The 12,322-nt window shown below is 37.4% G+C and overlaps 1 protein-coding gene across 2 annotated transcripts in view; it reads left to right on the forward strand.

The window, feature by feature from the left end:
• LOC117410401 (beta-taxilin-like) overlaps positions 1 to 12,322 on the forward strand; it is a 28,098-nt gene that overhangs the window by 13,206 nt on the left and 2,570 nt on the right. The window contains exons 5-9 of one of the 2 annotated variants that reach the window (XM_034016907.3): positions 2,029 to 2,223; positions 3,368 to 3,487; positions 3,850 to 3,924; positions 6,338 to 6,430; positions 11,301 to 11,396. In XM_034016907.3, coding sequence (XP_033872798.2) covers positions 2,029 to 2,223; positions 3,368 to 3,487; positions 3,850 to 3,924; positions 6,338 to 6,430; positions 11,301 to 11,396 — 579 coding nt within the window. Of the gene's footprint in view, positions 1 to 2,028; positions 2,224 to 3,367; positions 3,488 to 3,849; positions 3,925 to 3,973; positions 4,049 to 6,337; positions 6,431 to 11,300; positions 11,397 to 12,322 lie in introns of both variants that reach the window. The other variant, XM_034016908.3, reaches the window with a different exon arrangement.

The raw sequence follows: 12,322 nt of genomic DNA on the forward strand, positions 1-12,322 counted from the left end.
CACACAACCCAGAGTGAGTAAAACGTGCATCTATATATACTGTTGTGCCGGGATTCAATTACCAATTAATTATTCACTTGAATCCCAGTACGTGAACTAATTTATGCAATCCCATGCTCACATACTTTATATGCACGTGAAGTGATTATGCAATCCCTGTGCCTAAATACAACTATATATTTTAAATCACTCGTGCTACACAGACCCATTTATATCCCGTGAACCAATACCTATACACCAACATTAACACACCACAGGCAACACATAACACATAACACACAAATGGGCAGGGCAAACTGCCACAGTACATCAGCTAAAACATGGGATTATTGTAATATATAACCCTAACCTTAACTTACTAGATAATTTTAAACTTGAACTAATACATTTTAAGAGTGAAAACACTATCAACTACACTGTGTGCAGAAGGATTTGAAGAAATATATAGAGGTTAAAGCAAACATCTAGATTTAGATTATTATTCTTAGGGTAGTGCTATGATGTGTGCTCTGTCTTTCATTAGCACACTGTCTTTCATTAGGATTTTTAAACATGGGATCCCAAACATCAACGGAACAGATGGGAAGAACTTTAGTTTTGGGGTCTATTCCAGAGAACTGCAAACCCAACACCAGCTCAGGTCTACAGTACTACCTGGTGTATGCATGGCAAAATGTTGTCTACCTGGGAGGGTGTTTATACTTATCGGCAGGTATTAAATACATCTATTGATAAATATGTTGATTTGAAAAGAAAATAATATGTCCTTCCCTCACCTTTACAATTGAGTACAAATTAACTTCCATATTGAGTGTTTAAAAGCCAGTTGGCAGCTTGGAATATTTGTACTACCTTACTGCCATATGGAGGCCATAAACGGAATGTCAGTGATCGTATAAGAGGAAAATTCACTTCCAATCAGCTTTTAAAACACTCAGTGCAGAAGTTAATTGTACAAGTACGAGTATCAGAACACACCCTGTTTTAGAAATCAAACCTGTGACCATTTTGCCTGGAGGCAAACCTTGAGAATTGCAAATCAGTATTGGTAATGAACTAACATTTACATTTTTAAAAGGGCTTTTGGCACTGATGGATGGTGATGCTGATTGAACACATGACATTTCCCAGATCTGCAACAACCCCAGCTGTTAGTGGCACTGCATGCAGAGATACAATATGCTAATAAATGTAGTTGTGGCCAAACACAGTTTCTGACGGGCTGCGTTTGTAGCAGGTTCATGCTATAAATATTGCTTCTTGACACATGATTTCAGTTCTCTCCTATAATTCAGACCAGTGGTTTTTCAACCTTTTCATGTCCAGTACCAGTGTCTCCAGCAGGGACCATTTAGGTGTACCAGTAACTATGTACAATCTTAAATGGCTATTGTAAAACAGACCTACCACGTTACAACCTGTTTTTGTCTCCAAGTATCACTGGAGATATGACGGCTTCATCTAACTATTTGACAAGAGTTCACCACAAGCAACACAGAGTGGCTGCTTTGGTTCCCCGTCATCAACTTTGAAAGCTCAGACTTTGATTTCTCAGACTTGCTCCGAGTCCTTTTCTTTGTCGGTGGTTCAGTGGTACAAACAGATTGATACATTACGATAGCGCGATTAAGTGAGTACTGTGGTTGGGGTATCACATCGTCATAAACAATAACTGCCACCGAGTACCAGTTGGAAGCCTGTCACGTACCAGTGCTGGTATGTGTACCACAGGTTGAAAACCACTGGTTTTAGACCATGCATTTCTTCAATGAACTTTCATTTTTACTGTATGTTTTATTTGAAAAAGGGGTGCAAATGACTAAACATTGACCCTGGATGTGATTAATAGTCTTGGCCTAGTTCTTACACAGGAGCACACCTTAGTTAGTGGGAAAAATTTAATTAATGCAAGTACTATAGATATTATACGTGTGGCAAAAAAGGTGAGTAAATAGAATGTGATATTCTGGATACGTATGTGTACACAAATAAAAAACTGAAAAACTGTCTTCTTTGATTCCTTTACAGGAGGAAACTCTCCAGCGGTCTCGTGAAGATGAAGAGAAACGCAAGGAGATCACCACCCACTTCCAGAACACCCTGACTGACATCCAGAGCCAGATTGAGCAGCACAGTGACCGCAACAACAAACTGTGTCAGGAGAACAGCGACCTGGCAGAGAAACTCAAGGGCATCCTCGACCAGTATGAGCAGAGGGAGGAGGTAACCAAACCAGGCCATCCACATTGATCGACAGCTTTCCCTTCACACTCTGATTCAATGTACTCAAGTACTCCTGAGAGTCATTTCCAGATATGACAAAACAGAATGTCCAATAAATCAGTGGACTTCTTAAGCTTTCAAATAACGGTATATAGTGGTATTGAAAGAAACGTGGTATTGACTTAAAAGAGCACAACAGAAGCACACTTGGGGATTTGGGGAGAGGGGAATTGCTGCATCACATTTAACACCATTAGAAATGTGTTCAAGGGAAAACCGCAGTCTAAAAGATATTATTATTATTAAATTAAAGGTGTAAGTATTTACATTGATAGATATATTGAGTTTGAATTTAGTCCAGCATTGGATTCAGCATCGTTATTTCCCTTATTGTGTATTTGAAGGAGGAGAAGAAACATATATCACTAAGGCATTTCAAAAAGGCAACTGATCATTGTAATATATTTTGAGGACTGCTGATTGATCTTGTTTGTGTGCACTAAAAGGTATATTGTAACAAAAAAATAATAATAAAATGCCAGAATATCCTTATTTATGTTTGAAATTGAAACTTGAAAAATCAACAACAAATTATTTTTTAAATAAATCTTAAAAACTCAGAGCAGAATCTTGCACTGTGTTTGATTTCAAATATATGGTTTCTGTCTGCCCCCTGCTGGTGTAGAAGTGCAAAAATACCAACCTTATTGTTTATAAATTGTGCATTATTACCCAAGATGTACCAGATAATTCTCAGACATTTGACACTTATCTTAAAATACATATATCTAATGGAATTTGTACTCTAAATCACAAACGTTATGTAAAATATTACAGAACATGTTATTAACATGTTTTAGTAAATGTAACATATGAATTAACATGTGATTCCCACTGAATACAAAGTAAAAATCAATTAATAATCCATTCCGAAACATATTCAATACTAACCCTAAAGTTTGAATGGAAAAGTAATTGAATATACTGGAGTATGTATCCTTAATTAGATATTTATTAGGAAAAAAAGGAAAGTGCCTTATTCCCAATGCTTTAACTTAAACTTTGTGAATATAGAAGAACATTTTAATAACTATTTAATAAGGTCCAGATTAAGATGTGTATTATTATTTTTTATTTTTTTTAGCACTTAAATAAAATCTTCAAGCACCGTGATTTGCAGCAGCAGTTGGTGGATGCCAAGTTAGAACAGGCACAAGTGATGTTGAAGGAAGCTGAGGAACGTCACCAAAGAGAAAAAGAATATGTAAGGGATTTATCATTTTTCATTGAATTGGTCTTGCTTTATTAAGAAGCTATACAGTTTTGAACACATAATGTGCATATATCAATGGCTTTATGTTTGTATGCCTTTCTGTACATGTAACAATTTAATGAATAAACCATTTAAAGCATCATACACTTGGATCTATAAATATGTAACGCCCTTAAACCTGTCATTTTAATGATCCAAAGAGTATAAATACCCATGTCCTTTTAATCCTGATACCGTTTTGTTTTTTTCCCAAGGGTTGATTTATCGTCCTCCTTATTAACATGATTAATATAATGTAGATCTTTTACAGTGAGTAATGATTGATTCTGTTTGTTATGCCCCCCATTTAATAGTTGCTTAAAGAGGCAATTGAGTGCACAAAGAAGTGCCAAGGAATGAGGGATGAGGAGTTGAAGCTGAAGAAGCAGGTAAACTCCTTAACAACTTCCGTTTCCAATGTTTTGTATCTAACAACAGTTACTGACCCAGGCTGCTGAGTGGAAGCTACAGTCTAAGCTACTGAAAGAACAAGATACAGTGATGCAAGTGCAGGTGAATATTCACAATGTCTCATTGCCCAGCCACCCTCAATTACCTCTTTCACAGACTCATTTGTTCTGTGGTTTCTCCTTTTTCAATTTCAATATTACCAAAATCTTGGACTGACACTCCTCTAATGAGATTTATTTACTGGGAAATCAATTTGAATGATTGAATTAAATAATGAATCATGGACTACCATCCTACTGCTGGCACATGCTTAGTTCTCAATAATGTACCCAGAGTCACATAAAAGGGTTCCATATATTTTATGATATATTTAAAGGCAGTTTGTTTGGTAATTAGCATTGTCAGTTCACTGGGCTGGAACAATGACTGCACTGGGAGGGTAGTTGGATTTTGGGACAGTGGACCCCCCTAAAGGAGGAGAGGATGAAGGTAGCAAAAACCCAGAGAAAATGTGAATGCTCAGACTGGATTTAAAAATAAGGGCTCCAAATTATTTAGTAGCTGGGAGCCCTAGCTCCACTACGCCAAGGCTAAAATCTACGTCTACACTTCACGGGTTCCATATATTGATATTTCAATATTGTCCTCGGGAGGTTGAGAAACACAGGGAAAGTTAAAAAATATATATATTGAGGCTATGTTTTGCTTCTGTAGACTGATAATGGAATATGTCTTAAATATAAATACATTCCACTTGATCTGTTTAAAACATGTATAGCTCTTTTATAACATTTGTTACCAAAAAAGTTAAAGGGGTTAAGTTGCTACAGAAAAAAAGGTATACTTGAGGTGACAACACTGAAATGGATGCCAAGATATAGTGACCATGGCTATCAGCCATTTGCTACAATATGTTTAATTTACTAATGCAGGTAGCAAGGCCAGATGTTCAGCCTGATTTTGTTTACAGCAAATCAAACTCAGTTTGCAAGGCCAGTCTTTCTTTATAAAGTTTTGGGGTAGGAGAGTTGGCATATAGCTAGAGACTCACCTGGAGGTGACAGGGGATTACCCCCTTTGGTAGTCAGCATATGTGTTTACTTGTTTAGCATGGAAAGTACTCATTGAGACTGAAGCCTCATTATCAAGGAAATACTGGGCACACATCACAACCAGACGGCAGCAGCTTCAAACACTCACAAGCACATTACAGTCAGGCAGTGTACTTATGAGAAAATATTTGTAAACTCATAATTGTAAAAAAACAACAACTTAGAAATGTAACACCATGACCATGATACATTGTGAAAAAACACCTAGATTTTCTTCTACCATATATTCTCATAATCATTTACAAATATAAGAAATGAATAAATAAATACTGTACGTCAGAAAAGTCCATGCATTCATTTTGAAAGCATCCCTTCAAAACCATTTAACAGGGTTTCAATATATTAGAAATGTAATGTCTGAATGCATCTGCATGTAGAAAAATATGTTTAGTTCAATGAGGCATAAAAGGTCAGACACAGATGATAAATCACGCATAATCTGCTCAAATCTATATGTTTACATGCAAACCCACCACTCCACATAATTATGCGCATGTTCTTTTTAAACAAACAAAAAAAGTCTTAAAACACTGTTTCTATTTAGTCTTACTGTGCCTGTGTATACTGGTTTAGAAAACTGTTTATTATGAATAAGCAGAAAGCAATAGAAAAGTTGCTTGGCATATAAAGAGTTAAAACACAAGAAGGGAAAGTAAAGAGATAGTGTATGGTCATAGGGAATTTTAAAAACACAATGTACCGTTCTCAGCATTATAAACATCTGAAGCGCTATCAGAAACTTTATTTCCTTATTGCAGAAAAGATCAATTATGTATTTATTATGTTAGCTATATATAATATGAGGATAACAGCAAGGTAGAAATGGAGCATTTCAAATGCTGTGCTTTCCTCTCACCAACACTCTAAAAAAACAACAGCTTAACAGTTTATGATCCTGTTGTGCAGAGTGCAATTTGCTTCTGTAAAGATAATTCCAGAAACATACAAACTAATGCAAAGTTCTAGCATGTCTCAGTGATTTGGTCACCCGTTCTGAACTTTCCTGCAGGTCTTCTTATGCTGGCCTATTGATTGTTACATCAGTTGCAGTGAGTCGGTGTAAGTGCCATTATCAGCCCAATTTTGGAACTCCATGCCTCCAAGGATGTCTGAACTATTTTGGTTAGATTTTAACTGAGCAACGTTACATCAGATCCTTATAAAGACTGTGTACAGATAAGAATGTACGATTCATTCAGATAATGTACGATTCATTCGATTCACTGTTCCTCTTTTTGAGTCGAAGGCTAATTTATTTTTTCCACAAATCTTTCAACAGCTGACCCTGTACACTAACAAGTTTGAAGAATTCCAGGGCACACTGGCAAAGAGCAATGGCGTGTTTGCAAACTTCAAACAGGAGATGGATAGAGTGAGTACTGAGGAATTCCATTATTGGAATCGCTTGGCTGGATCACTATACCAAGTTTCAATCCTTCATCTTATGATGCCCTTAAGCATGAGTATTTGTTATTGAAACAAGCTCACACAATTATAGTATATTATAAAGGGATAAAAACAACCCATTCCCTTGGTTCTTACCCAAGCATTCATTTGTAGAAATTGTCAAATTCAAAAACTAACACAGCTTCACTGTTTTCACAACAGGTTTCACAACAGTGAAGCTATATAAATTTTATATATTTCAGTAGACATCATTGGGTAACATTACTAGAGTAAGACTTTTTTGAGCCTTAAAGTTATATGTATGTGTGTGTGTGTGCGTGCATGTGTGTGTAGGTTCTTTTTTAAAAATGTAATTGATTTTGTAACATGAATAAAGTAAATGTTTTTACAACAATAAACATTGATTATCAAATGAGCTAAATTAAAGAAGCTTAAATGCACACTGCAATTGATAGAAATAATATAGGAAGAGGTAAAGAAAGAAAAAGAAGAGGTAGGGAGGAACAGAGCAGACCAGGTAGTGATGCAGACTGACAAGAAGCTGCTTCCATGCATAGCCACGAAGGGCCAGCCTGATGATGATGATGGGATTGTAACCAGTATTCAATACTATGGAAGTTAGCAGACCACTAATAAAACTGAAAGTTAGGCTGTGCCAATCCGCCCAATGGCTTTGGTCTCTGGAGGAAGACCCTGAGAATACAAGGAGGCCTCTTGTTCCAAATAAAAGATAATTTGGTCAAGTGAATGAAATAAGGATTTGGTGGGGCTCCCGAGTGGCGCATCCAGTAAAGGCGCTCCACGTGTAGTGCAAGATGCGCTATATAGTCTGGACGTCGCGAGTTCGAGTCCAGGCTATTCCACAGCCGACCGTGGACGGCAGCTCCCAGGGGGGCGGCGCACAATTGGCCGAGCGCCGCCCGGGGGTTAGGTCGGCCAGGGTGTCCTCGGCTCACCGCGCACCAGTGACTCCTGTAGTCTGGCTGGGTGCCTGCGGGCTTGCCTGTAAGTTGCCTGAGAGCTGAGTTGTCCTCCGACGCTAGCTCTTGGGTGGCTGCATGGTGAGTCTGCAGTGTGAAAAAAAGCAGTCGGCTGGCGGCACACGCTTCGGAGGACAGTGTGTGTTCGTCTTCGCCCTCCCGAGTCAGCGCAGGGGTGGTAGCGGTGAGCTGAGCTTAAAAAATAATTGGCCATTCTAAATTGGGAGAAAATAATAAAAATAATTGGCAACGACTAAATTTATAAAAAAAAATAATAATAATAATAATTAAAAAAAAATAAGGATTTGCTGATAAAAACGAGAATACATTGGAAAAGATAAAATAATGTAGGTAGTGTTCTCTTTATAGAATTAATACAGCCAGCAAATGTCAAAGGTAGTGTGGACCAAAGCACAAAGTCTTTTTTGGTACACTCCAGTAATGGAGTCAAATTTGATTTATGGTCATTGTAAAAACGTGTTACTGACATACCCAAGTATGCAAATTTATTAGAAGCAATTTTGAAAAGGAGAAGTAGAAAGAGGGCAATTTATGGTAGCAGAGTTAAGGGGGAATAATTCACTCTTATGGAGATTCAGTTTATAGCCAGAGCATTCACCAAGTTCTAAGACTGAAAGTACACATCCCAGCTGCCACGCAAAAAAAATAGAAAGAGGTTCAATGGCAATAACAGAGTAAGGGTGAAAGAAGAAAGCTGCCTTGTGCAGTGGTGAAGTGAGGAGATAAATAAAGTAACTTAATTCAGGAGATAAAGTTGGGGCAAAAAACAAACCTCTGGAGAGCGGCAAAGAGGTAATCCCACTCAACATGATCAAGGGCCTTCTCAACATCAAGCAAGACAAGAACCTCTGGAATGGGCGAAGTTGACGGGGAGTAAATAATATTGAACAGACGCTGAAGATTAAAAAGAGTGCTTGTCTTGTACAAATCCACTCCGGTCAAAGGAGATTATGGAAGGTACAACTGATTCAAGGTGATGGGCCAGCACTTTTGCTAGAATCTTAACATCAATATTAAGGAAGGAAATAAGGCGATATGAGCTGCAATTAAGGGGGTCCTTCTTTAATTTTTAATCACAATGATGTAGAATCTTGAATAAGAGTCGGAGGCCAAGACCAAGAAAGAAAATATTCAGAAAAAAACAGAAGATGGCAGAGAGGAAAGCTGAGGGGAGAATTTCTTAAAATTAGGGAAACCCATCAGGACCTGGAGATTTGCCACTCTGCATCGATTCAATGGCCTGATTAATTTCCTCCAAAGCTATTTTACTCCAAAGCAATTAATTTCCTTCCAGACAAGCTTTAGATTGGGGATATATGGTAGGAATAACAAGGTTCTGAAAAAATTAAGTGGAATAATAAAAATTGGTTGTTGATCTCCTGGCCTGACTGAGTACAAATTTGACTTGGCAGACTGTCATAGCTGATGCGCAAAAATGTTATTGGCTTTGTCGCCATGTTCAAAAATAGATTTTAGTAACAACTTTTCGGCCTGATTTATTTACAGCAAATCAAACTTAGTTTGCAAGGCCAGTCTTTCCTTATGAAGTCCGGGGGTAGGAGAATAGACATATTTCTGCTTTAACTTTAAGATTAGTTATCTGAGAAAGTCTCCCTGTGCATCGCTTATTGGTTTGGGCAGTATACGAGATTATTTGCCCGAGAAGGTAGGCCTTCAAGGTCTCCCACCGAGTAGAGGAGTTGAATTAGTATAAAAAAAGAAAGATATTTGTGAGGAAATAAACTCGACAAAACTCTGATCAGAAAGTAACAGGGGGTTGAAGCGCCAATTCCCCCATGGTACATTCTAATTAAGAAAGACAATTTCCAACACTAAGAGGGCGTGGCCACATATAACTATGCTACCATAAGTCAAGAAAAAATAGTCGATACAAAAGAAAGAATGGTGGATAGGAGAAAAGAAAGAGTACTTCTTTGAAGTAGGAAAAGGGAAACACCAAGAGTCAGAGACCCCGTACTTATCAAGAAAAGAGCAAATAACTTGAGAAGTCTTTGAAGGAGAGACAGTTTTGAGGAAGAGTAGTCTAAGGTGGAGTTTAATGTACAATTAAAGTCCTCCCACAAGATCAAGTGGTGAGAGTTCAGGTCTGTAAGAGAGGATAATAGGTTATAGGATATTGAAAAGTTAACCTGAGACAATGACATAGCAACCATTAGGGTCTGAGGTCACCTGGACTAGAACACCAGCACCACTGGCCTAGCCATGGAAGCCAAAATGGAACAACTGCTCTACCCATGCCTTGAGTATGCGAAAATCATCAGATGTGTGAAGATGGGTCTTTTGGAGGGTTGCTAGTGAAAAAAATGATTATTTTTTGTTTAGTTTAAATATGTGTCTTATACCCGGTTTCCACTAGCCACGTTTAGGTACACCTCACCGTCTGAGTCCAGGGCGTTTCCACTTATGCTGAGGTGCACCTCAGTGTGTCCCAATCCGGTTTGCGATAGTACAGTTTCTTATCTCATACCCAATGAGTCCCAGCTGGTCCAGGCGGAAGTGTCATTACATAGCACGATGCGCAACGTCAGTGTGTTTTTGGATTTCACTGCAGCAATGGCGGTCGTTATTGAGCCAAGAAAAGAAAATGTTTGCATATCTTGGGATCGGGAGGAAATTAAAGCACTTTTGAATATTTATTCAGAAAGTTCATTTTAAACGACCATCGACACAACAAACACTTACCATGCAAGCTTTACAAACAAATACTTACCATGCAAGCTTTACAAACAAATACTTACCATGCAAGCTTTACAAACAAATACTTACCATGCAAGCTTTACAAACAAATACTTACCATGCAAGCTTTACAAACAAATACTTACCATGCAAGCTTTACAAACAAATACTAACCATGCACGCTTTACAAACAAATACTTACCATGCAAGCTTTACAAACAAATACTTACCATGCAAGCTTTACAAACAAATACTTACCATGCAAGCTTTACAAACAAATACTTACCATGCAAGCTTTACAAACAAATACTTACCATGCAAGCTTTACAAACAAATACTTACCATGCACGCTTTACAAACAAATACTTACCATGCAAGCTTTACAAACAAATACTTACCATGCAAGCTTTACAAACAAATACTTACCATGCAAGCTTTACAAACAAATACTTACCATGCAAGCTTTACAAACAAATACTTACCATGCAAGCTTTACAAACAAATACTTACCATGCAAGCTTTACAAACAAATACTAACCATGCACGCTTTACAAACAAATACTTACCATGCAAGCTTTACAAACAAATACTAACCATGCACGCTTTACAAACAAATACTTACCATGCAAGCTTTACGACGGTTTAAGTACAGGTCATCATCTTCTTTTTCTTTGTTTTCACTGCCTGTTGCTGTAAAATCAGTATTTATAAGGCTGTCAACAGTGTGGATAATGAAAATGAAAACAGCAACACGACTTATGTCAACCTTAATGTTTACAAACAATTTGTTGTGAAAAGCCACAGAATCACAGCATGCTGTGTGTCACAGAATGCTGTTTAACCTCTGATGTAGTGCAAATACTTCCAAGGTTAGCTATACCTGAGAAAATGCAGTGGATATGCAGGCAGCCATTTTTATCTACACCTCAGTTGGACGGTCTAGTGCGTGGCTAGTGGAAAAAAGGCATTACTCCATAACCATGCACACGTAATATCTGTATGTAGGTTCTTATAAAGCTTGTAAGTCTCCAAAAGATAGTTTTGCAATCCCTGAAATGGTGGGCTTTAATAATAGTTCAGTTTCATAAAATACTTTATGATATGTTTTAATTAGTTTTTCTTTTAATCATTTTGTAGATGTCAAAGAAAATGAAGAAGTTAGAGAAAGAAACAACTGTCTGGAGAACTCGCTTTGAGAGTTGTAACAAGGCCCTTATAGACATGATTGAAGAGGTGAGTAGCATTTAATCAGAAAATAAGCAGTTAGCATGTATTCACTGTATCTGTATTTTCTTGCATGAAATCAGGATGGCCAGTCAATGGGTTCTGTGGTGTATTAAGATATTTACATTATGTTCATACAATGCTTCTGCTTTAAAACACCTTGATTCAGTAATCCATTTTGCCTCTGGTAAGGTACTGCGGCAAGCAGTACTGAATGATATTTTGAACTAATAGAGCATCTGCTATGTCATAACCAGGGATCCTAGGAATCTGTTTGCTGCAGAATAACTCAGAAAAACACAGATTTTCTATGCTGTCTGAGAATTTTTAGTTTTACACTTGGGGCGGGGCAAAAAACATGTAAGGCTTTTTTTTGGTTGTTTGATAACCAAATCAATACACTTATCATATATAATTATCAATACAGGCAATTTTGCTTTAAATTGAGTAAATATACTTGTTCAATAAAACTGCTTCTGGTGTATAGAGGTCAAGGTTGAACGAGGCACACTGTCAGTGTCACAGTTGAAATGTAGCTACAGTTTACTTCAGTATCCAGTGTGTTGTTACTACTGAACAAGCTGTTTAAAGATGCCCAAAATGATAAAAATCACCCCTAAGGATCAGGTCAATGAGTTTGGCAATAGCCATCCAGGTGACAAAGACTAACTCGAGATAAACTAATATGACGACTATTTTTTGGTTTGTATTATTAGTACACAGACGTATTTGTAATGTTTAAAGTAAATGCTTATATTATTGATTGATGGCACTCTGGTGCGCTTATAACTTCCTTCGAATTTGAAAGTGTACCAATAAATACTTCCTGTGTTAACTCTTATTCAATGGTACTGTTTGTGTATCATATAATGTGTATAACGGGGGGACTCCATTTTAACCTTTGATTTTAATTGCAGAATAACGCTGATTTTTTT

This window comes from Acipenser ruthenus, chromosome 6 (genome assembly GCF_902713425.1).
Source record: "Acipenser ruthenus chromosome 6, fAciRut3.2 maternal haplotype, whole genome shotgun sequence".
Classification (NCBI taxonomy): Eukaryota; Metazoa; Chordata; class Actinopteri; order Acipenseriformes; family Acipenseridae; genus Acipenser; species Acipenser ruthenus.